Source organism: Hylaeus anthracinus, unplaced genomic scaffold (assembly GCF_026225885.1).
Source record: "Hylaeus anthracinus isolate JK02 unplaced genomic scaffold, UHH_iyHylAnth1.0_haploid 27424, whole genome shotgun sequence".
NCBI classification, from domain to species: domain Eukaryota; kingdom Metazoa; phylum Arthropoda; class Insecta; order Hymenoptera; family Colletidae; genus Hylaeus; species Hylaeus anthracinus.
In genome coordinates, this window is record NW_026535217.1 from 1 (window position 1) to 8,180 (window position 8,180).

General features: G+C 40.4%; 1 protein-coding gene and 1 long non-coding RNA gene across 4 annotated transcripts; one reads left to right on the top strand and one right to left on the bottom strand.

Moving 5' to 3' along the window:
* Window positions 1-917: 917 nt before the first annotated feature.
* Window positions 918-8,174, bottom strand: LOC128893394 (chondroitin sulfate synthase 1-like). The gene is made up of 3 exons (XM_054154309.1): window positions 7,161-8,174; window positions 1,888-2,028; window positions 918-1,814 (listed from the first exon to the last, which is right to left on the bottom strand). The coding sequence occupies exons 1-3, from the start codon at window positions 7,977-7,979 to the stop codon at window positions 1,500-1,502; spliced, it is 1,275 nt and encodes a 424-aa protein (XP_054010284.1). The 5' UTR covers window positions 7,980-8,174; the 3' UTR covers window positions 918-1,499.
* Window positions 3,180-7,207, top strand: LOC128893395 (uncharacterized). 3 transcript variants are annotated; one of them, XR_008461320.1, is made up of 3 exons: window positions 3,180-3,629; window positions 4,542-6,681; window positions 7,071-7,207. It is a non-coding gene; the product is annotated as an uncharacterized LOC128893395 (long non-coding RNA). The 3 variants fall into 3 exon arrangements; XR_008461321.1 differs by lacking the exon at window positions 7,071-7,207 and having other exon boundaries at window positions 4,542-6,493; window positions 6,567-7,063; XR_008461319.1 differs by lacking the exon at window positions 7,071-7,207 and having other exon boundaries at window positions 4,542-6,176; window positions 6,272-7,063.
* Window positions 8,175-8,180: the final 6 nt, after the last annotated feature.

An 8,180-nucleotide genomic window follows, 5' to 3' on the forward strand; every position in this document is an offset into this window, starting at 1 on the left:
AAGGGTGGAAGCTTATACTCAATTTCTTCATTTTGATCTCAAGCTAACCAAAAGGTGTCAACTGCATTGACTATACGTGTTCCTATATGTCGCAATAAATGAATAAACATTCGCGGTCTACTAATCACTCAGTCAATTTAAACGTTCGCTGTCTTTGTGCCATAATGGATGTAAAACGGGATCACTTGAGCGCGAATCGTTGCACGCCACTCGTGAATTGTCCGGCGCAAGTGAAGAAGATGGAAATGAGACGAATCATGATCGAAATCCTGATCGCCCAGTCTGATGGGCTGAAACGAATCGTGACCGTGCCACGCATCGGCATCGCCGGGTCCATCCGACGATCAATTCGCACGAACTAATCATCCTAAGTGGGCTTCATTAATAACGCACATCCACGGAAACGATTCGAATTCTTACTGCAAGGTCGAGATTAAGCAACTGCGCGCTGAAGCATGCCGCGTTACGATGGAAAAATTAGACGTTTCGAAGAATTTATTATATAGAATTATTGTTAACGAGTTAAATATTTTCTGTTTATAGCTGTGAGACGAAAGGAAAGATATTTCTTTTTATCCTTTCTTCCTTTTATTGTTAATAATACTCTGATGAATGAATTTTTAATTTTCTGTTTATAGCTGTGAGACGAAAGGAAAGATATTTCTTTTTATCCTTTCTTCCTTTTATTGTTAATAATACTCTGATGATTGAATTTTTAATTTCTTCCTCACTTTTTCAGTTCAGAGCCAAGTAATTGTAATTACAGTCAGTCCCATAAGTATTCATACCCTCTATATCTATTGAAATTTGCTTAATTTAAATGAATGCTTCATGATTCCAAATAAAATTGTAATTGTAAATATATACACGTGCGAAGTTCATTCATGTATATATTCATAATTGAAAGTTGATTTGGCAACATGAAACCTATCATTTAGACTTTCTTCGATAGATATAAAGAGTACGAATACTTATGAGACTGGCTGTATATTAATATTTTAGTTTTGTCATCGAAGAGTAGGATTAACCAGATTCTCCTCTAAGTCCAAAAGTGCAAAAAGTCATGAAATCCATCTACGAAGATTTCGATGCTGACGACTCACTCGGAAGATATCTCGGTCCATCAAAGTAACAACTCGAATTAAATGCGATGATTCGGCAATTTGCTTGGAAACATGCACACTGTAACTGTAACGTAATTAAAGTTGCTTCCATCTCGGCTTTCTGCCTTTCAACATTGTGATGAATATTGATTAAGCCACGTTGAAAGACGTACCGGTATTATTATAGAAGACGAGGAAGAAAAAAAGAAGCCTAAAAGAACAAGCAGAAGGTAATTCCTTTGAAGAACAGGAGAGTATTGTATATTCGAAAGTGTTCATCCGAAATTGAAATTATTTCGAAAAATCGCATTGCAAATATTGCACGAAGCACTCCGATAGACAGATTAGAAATTAGATAAGTGAAAGTCTCTTTAACTTCTCGAGTACCTAATTACGTCACCACACTATAAATAAAAGGGTGAAAGTCAGAGTGATGTAAACCAAATTTTTGTCAACAATAACTCCACTGTACACGTAATATTTATTTTTCAAGTTCTGTCCATGTTTCAAAAAATCAATCAAAAGCTCACCCAGTATCTCCGTGTCGCCGGGATACTCTTTCGAGTGAGAGTTAACAGGAAACAGGGGAACGCCTTCGGCGATCTCGTAATTCTTGAGATCCTCGACGCTTATCCCGAGCTGGCCGGCCATGGCGTAGATGTCTCTGTGAAGATCGAGCCTCTCCTGCTGCAGATCCTGTATCCGTAGGCCCTGGAACGGAAATCGAATCTCTTGCACGACCGTGGCGAATTACAGGTGACGTTAAGCGTCTCGGTGTACCAACCCTCATGTAATTGTGCAGCCTGTACATGTGCGGCGGACTTTTAACAGGATGCAGCGTGATCGCGCGGTGAACCTCTTTTTTCTTCAGGTTTCCGGTGAACGCTTGTGCACCGCTGCTGTTGTGGTACAGAATGGACTGCATCTGCAACGAAACCCATCCAATGCCAGCTGCAATTAAGATTAATGGGACAGAAATAGACGGACTGTCATCGCGACGGTTTCGCGTTTAGAAGATCTTCAATAGTCGCCATTATTCGATTTTATCGAAAAGAAAAGAAAAAGAGAAATCTGGATGTGTGGATACTGTGAATTTTACTAATTTCTTGATAAGATTTTTTTTATTTCCATGGTGACAAATTTAAGTAATTTAATGAATAATGAATTAATCTTTTATGGGACAGAAATAGACTAGAAATTGAATAGTCATGATTATACTTTTTTTATTAGCTAAACCATAAATGCGAAGGCCAAGAAAATTCTCGGAGAAACCTTGATGCGTGAATATCCTTAATTTCTCGATAAGATTTTTCTTTGCCATGGTGACAAATTTGAGCAATTTAATTAACGATTAATCAATCTTTTATCTATTTCCACTCATGAATTTTCAAGACTAAAGAATTTCCTACAAGATTGTAGATAAAGAGTGAAGGACGTGGTCAAGTATTCTCGAACGGCACTTTGATAATAAACGAATCGTATCGGATTAGCGAGTCCCAAAGAGATAGGAGAGAGGAGACCATATGGCAATTAGTGCAAACAGACCCAGAGTTAAGGTTAAACTATGAACTTCCTGTCGGTGGCCGACCGATAATAATTATTCCGAAGAACGCAAAGTTGCGTCTTGGCGAGACAGTGGGTCGCGCGGAACGAGTGTTAATCAACCCGTGAGACTGGGTGTGGTGGTCTCTGGTTACGCAGAATTATTCTAGTATTACATCTCTCAGGTTAACTCGGTCGTGTTCCGAGTCTGCTCGCTTCTATGTTTTCTTTCTGCGATTCGCGTATCTTGGAACACGAAAACAGGTTTGAGAAACTGTAAATTTCATTTCTGCAAACTCGCTTGCTGGAAAGTTTTGCAGGAAAATGTACTTAAAAATCACAGAAAATGGCATTTTACGGTTTTGGTATTTTCTTGAACTGCGATTCCCAGAAAATTTCTAAATTTTTAATGAACCAGTTATGAAACCATCTTTCAGCATAACATCTCCAATGATTTTTGATATTTTTGAATAAAAATTGTCGCGTTACATCTTCAAGAATATGTTTTTGAAACGGAGCAACGATTATAAAATGTATGGATCAAGCACAGAAAATAATTCGCGCATTATTTCGATCTCGAAAGGACCTCTTCAACAGACGATCGTGTGGAAGAATCGTAAATCCCTTGTCGTAAAGCTCGTCTCGATGAACCAATCACTTAACGGAGGGAACGTGCGAAAAGCCCAGAACAAACGCTTCGCAGTTATTGCATGTCGTACGTACGAGCTATTAAGTGTTTCGACCTTACGTCGAGTGTCAAGACGAGAACGAACGGGCCGCCAGTAGGTTGGCACGCTACGATTTGTTCGAATCTAACGAGTAACATCCTCATCCGTGAATTTACCTTTCAACAGAGCCGTTCTAACACGATCCGCGATACCTGACCCCCAGTGGCGCGTCAAACCATCACGGGATCAAGACGGAATTGAATCTGGAGACACTCGAAGGAGGCCATTCTTAAATTCAATCTCATTGTGTGTTAAGGTATCATTTCACCTAATATTAATAATATATGTACAATAAATTATATATTGTAGGAAGGTGTCTGTAAATATTTTGAAAATTGATGCAAATAATCAATCGTATATTTCTTACTTATTATATAATAAAGAGACAGCGTTTGTTCGTATGTACTTTCAAAAACAACTTTTAATAGATTGATACCAAATTTTAGGTGTAGCTTCCTTGCTTTTTCTGGAGTAACAGAGGCTATGTTATTTTAAGAAAAATGATATTACATCCGCGTAAAAAAACGTAAGAGTATGCGGAGCAGCTACTGCCTAACTACCATTCCGAATCGCTAGGTGGCCACGCGTTTGCATGATAATACAAATTCGTTTCTTTCTGTGCATCGTCTCATAAAAAAACGACAAAAGGTGTTAGAAATTCCGAAGGTCTCAAGCTAGTATACTACTAGTATAGCTACTAGTAGACAATATAAAAAGAAAATTTGATTACGAATGTACAATAGGATATCGATTACCCAAATCAATTAACAGAATTAAATATTTAACTAAACTCGACTAGAAATAGAACAATTTTACAATTTTAAAATGGATGGGTTTCACATAAAATATTATACAACCACTTGAAAAAAACGCAATGTTATGAATTAACTGCTCCTAGATTTTTTCAGAAATATTTTAATGATATGACAGTAACGTAGAAAATTATCTTTCTAAGCTTCAATTCTTTCTATACGGAACACATTTCACTCCGTCAAGGTGGCCCGCTTGCGCTCGAAGGATTAATCTCTTGCCCAATGATTTTTTCCCCTCCCGTTTCTTTTATTAGGATTTCCTCAATCCAGAATAACCGTTTTTTTTTTTTTTATTTTTAAACATGCAAACGAGACGTAAAGAGTTTCATTGGATCGTGTTTCTGTCGATGTTCCAGCAGCGTGACACAGTAACGTCGCGCAACGTTGTGCGTAACCGCGCGGTTCGATTGAAATTACTGCAAGGAGCAAGAACGAAGATTCGAGCACTTGGTGCCACAAATTGTTGCTTAACCGCTTCGACCTAACGCCGAGTGTCAAGATGGAGGAGAAGTGACTCGATCTGGCCACTGGGTTAGCAGGGTACTATTCGCTTGTACTTAACGACTAACATCCTCATCTGTGCATTGTACCTTCCGAGTTAACCCAATGATAGCGTACCCTGTATATGATGCAGATGTGTAGCTTATGTATTTAAACCTGTAATACGTATCGTGCGGAGCTCGCTTTAACCGCGCTAACATTGTACTGCTTCGAACTAACAAAGGAAGCACTCGACCTGCCCTCCCCCGCCCCACTCGCCGATTTTAACATACTTTTGCAGGATGGCAAATGACAGGTCTCTGTGCGTGAAGCAGTAGGTGGAATGACTCGATGATAGCAGAGATTTCGCTGCTTCGAACTGACAAGGGAAGCACTCGACTCTCTTAGGTTTTAACCCTTTTGACCGCGAAATGATATTTGGTGGGAATTGTTGGAGGTGTGAATTTGGAAAAAATATCACTTTATAGAGAACGAGAAGATTGCACTCTTTTTTAATTAAAGTTTTTTTGTAGGACGTTTAGTTTTAGAGATAAAAATTGAAAACTTAGAAGAACTTCTTCGATTCTTACGACGAATTTTCAACTTCTCAACGTTTCGTCTCATCATCCCCCATAAGCTGATGTTTTTTCAAAATTTATGTAGACTGAATATTTCTCTGAGCCCGTTTCTCGAGGACGTATGCATGTATACGTCCTTCGCAGTAAAAAGGTTAATAAGAAATCTCAGAAACTACTGAATCAATCCCAGAAAGTTTCGTAAGGTTTACGACATAAATATTCATACATCACATTTCACACGAAATTCACCATCTTCTTCTCATCTTAATTTCTAATCTATCTACTCTCCAGCTCCCTAAATAGCAAAACAAAATTACTATTCAATGTTTACTCCTTCTTTACTCAAGGAATCTCAAAAGCTACTGACTCAATTAGCTTGAATTCTCGAAAACACGAATATTTGCTGTCTTAATAGCAAAACAAAATGTTTACTCAATGTCTACTCTTCCTCTACCCAAGGATCCTCAAAAGCTCCCGACCCAATGAACTCGAATCCTCGAAACCATGAATGTTTGCTACAAGTTTGACGAGTACACGCATTACTTGAGCACCTGCTAACGGATTTCCTATCGAAAGATAGAATTTCCTTCGGAGTCACCGTTACCTCGAACGGGGATTCCATCGATGGCTGACTCAACGAGCAACTCCTACGGGTAGAAAGTAGCCAACGCGTGTACACGTAACGTTCTGTGGGATAACCCCAGCGTTCTAATGAACCGTGAGCCTGTGTCTATCGGCAAGTTACGTGCACAGAGTACTCTCGCAGCCTCGACGGCGTGTGCATCGAGAGAGATAGAAGAAAGGAGGACGACCGAAAATAGATTTAATGTTATGTGAACGGCAGAGAGACACGCCAAGCCGCTGGACAACATGGGGTCACGATCGTGGAAGAAACGGAACTCTATAATAGAGTTTATGACAGTAGCGCGGAAGGTAAATCTTTTAAATGATGGATGTACGTGCGAGGGGTGGAATTGAATTCAGCATTCATACACAGTACATTCGTACTGTTATTTCACATCTTGCAGTTCTCTTCAGGGTTACTCGAAACGAAGAGGATTTTAATTGCAGAACGTACATGTAAAAACCAATCATTTAAAAATGTTTAAATTGTTCAATTTTATTGTCTTTACTTTCAATTTCTAGACTTTAATTGAAAATTTGATTCTTTGGGTGAATTTTCTTTCCATTTAATTTGGATAATCGATAAAACGTAATTGCAAGACTTTGTCAACGAATCTTGCGTTAAGGTAACTATTAGAAGACAAAATATGACTTTTTGTTATTTTTGTGTTGATATAATAGTAAATTCAACGTAAATAGCCTGGACACCTCTGTTCTTCGTCACAAGAACACCAGCATCACCAGCTGAGTAATAGACGTCGCATGGTGCGCAAGCCAGATGCGCAGGAAACTATTTATCATCTTCTACCGCAAGGTGCAGATCGCAGATGTGTACACCGTTAAGGAGCAATCGGATATTTTAGTAATCAGTCAAACTATATATAAAAGATTCATGACTGTGGACGTTTATGCAACAGAAAATGAATTCGAATAAAATACCTAAATTTCGATGAAGTTATAAAAATAAATATATACAGATGACATATGAGAAGTTCTTTAAAGGGAAAATATAAATTATCTCTTCGTATTAGTACACGTTTAAAGTATATTCTAAAATTCTTCCAAATAAATCATTGACAGTGGTTTTCACTGAACACCCAATAAAATTAATTCTGAAAGTTAAGTGCCAAAGAAAATGAATTCGAATAAAATACTTAAATTTCGACGAAGCCAAGAATAAATATTTGATAATTTAATTTCCAGCCGTCTGTAAACAAAATGTAATCACAGTAGAAATTCCGAAGAGTATTGGTTCGTCTATCAGCGTGTTAAAAAATGAACAAGAGAGATTACCTCGTAGCTCCATGTGCAAGGTATGCCAGCGTACTTCTGCACGCACCTTCCCAATTCGACGTCCTCGTGCGTGGTGTACAAGTGCCTCAAGCAGTACTTGATATGCGGTACGATCCTCCTCAAGGTCTCCCTGGACAATATAACACCTGGTCCGCCCATGCAGAAGTTCTCGTCGTACTCGAGTGACAGCAATCCGAATTCCTCAGAGTTCCCTCTGCCGGCTTGACCGATGTACATGGCTCTCCTGGAGTCGACGGACCTCAGCAGCTTCTCGAGACGGTCTGTCCTGACGTAGACATCGTCGTCGGCCCTGAGGAACCACTCGAAACGATCGCCGTAATTGTTCCACATGTAATGAAGCATCATGAACGACTTCTTCTGGGGCGGGTACGTGTCGTCGACTCGCGGCAACGGGACCAAAGGTAGATCGGGACAGTTCGACGGGACGGTGGAGCTCTCGGACGAGAAGAACGCTATTTTCCCGGGCAGCTCCTTGCCCCAGGTCTCGTACACAGCTTTCGCTCGCGTGTCGAGGTACTTGCCGGCCGTCATGACACCCACGAAGACCAAACTGCTCGCGGAACTGTTTATCTGCTCGTCGTCGTTCAGCTTGGGAACGTTCCGCGCCGGGGGCTTGATTAGCACGCGTGGCCCAGGCATCGAGGATGCGTAAATATTGACCCGTTGGTGATGGCTCGACGAGAGTATCCGGTAGCTTTGGATGAGGAAGCCCAGGAGAAGGCCCACTGTCAGGCCAAGAACGGCGCTGGCCAATCCACGTCGTTTACGCATCACTGGGTGATACGTCACCTCCTCCATTGGTACTCTTCCGGGGTCCCTGGACCACCGGTTGGGTTCATCGTCATCTTTCCACTCGACGACGTCTTCTTCGAGGATTTCACCGTGAAAATTAACGCGATCGTCGGGAACTCTGCGGACGATCCCATTGCTCCTCTCGACACCACCGAGCACGAGCTTCCCTCAGACCTGTTGATCGTCAAAACATTGCGTTGGTTATCT

What these genes read in the sequence shown, in the direction of transcription:
- LOC128893394 (XM_054154309.1), bottom strand. Translation starts at nt 7,979, where the DNA reads ATGGAGGAGGTGACGTATCACCCAGTGATGCGTAAACGACGTGGATTG. An exon ending in CTTGCACATGGAGCTACGAG is followed by an intron (nt 2,029 to 7,160) that starts GTAATCTCTCTT and finishes GTTTCGTTGCAG; the next exon opens with ATGCAGTCCATTCTGTACCA. An exon ending in GGCTGCACAATTACATGAGG is followed by an intron (nt 1,815 to 1,887) that starts GTTGGTACACCG and finishes TTTCCGTTCCAG; the next exon opens with GGCCTACGGATACAGGATCT.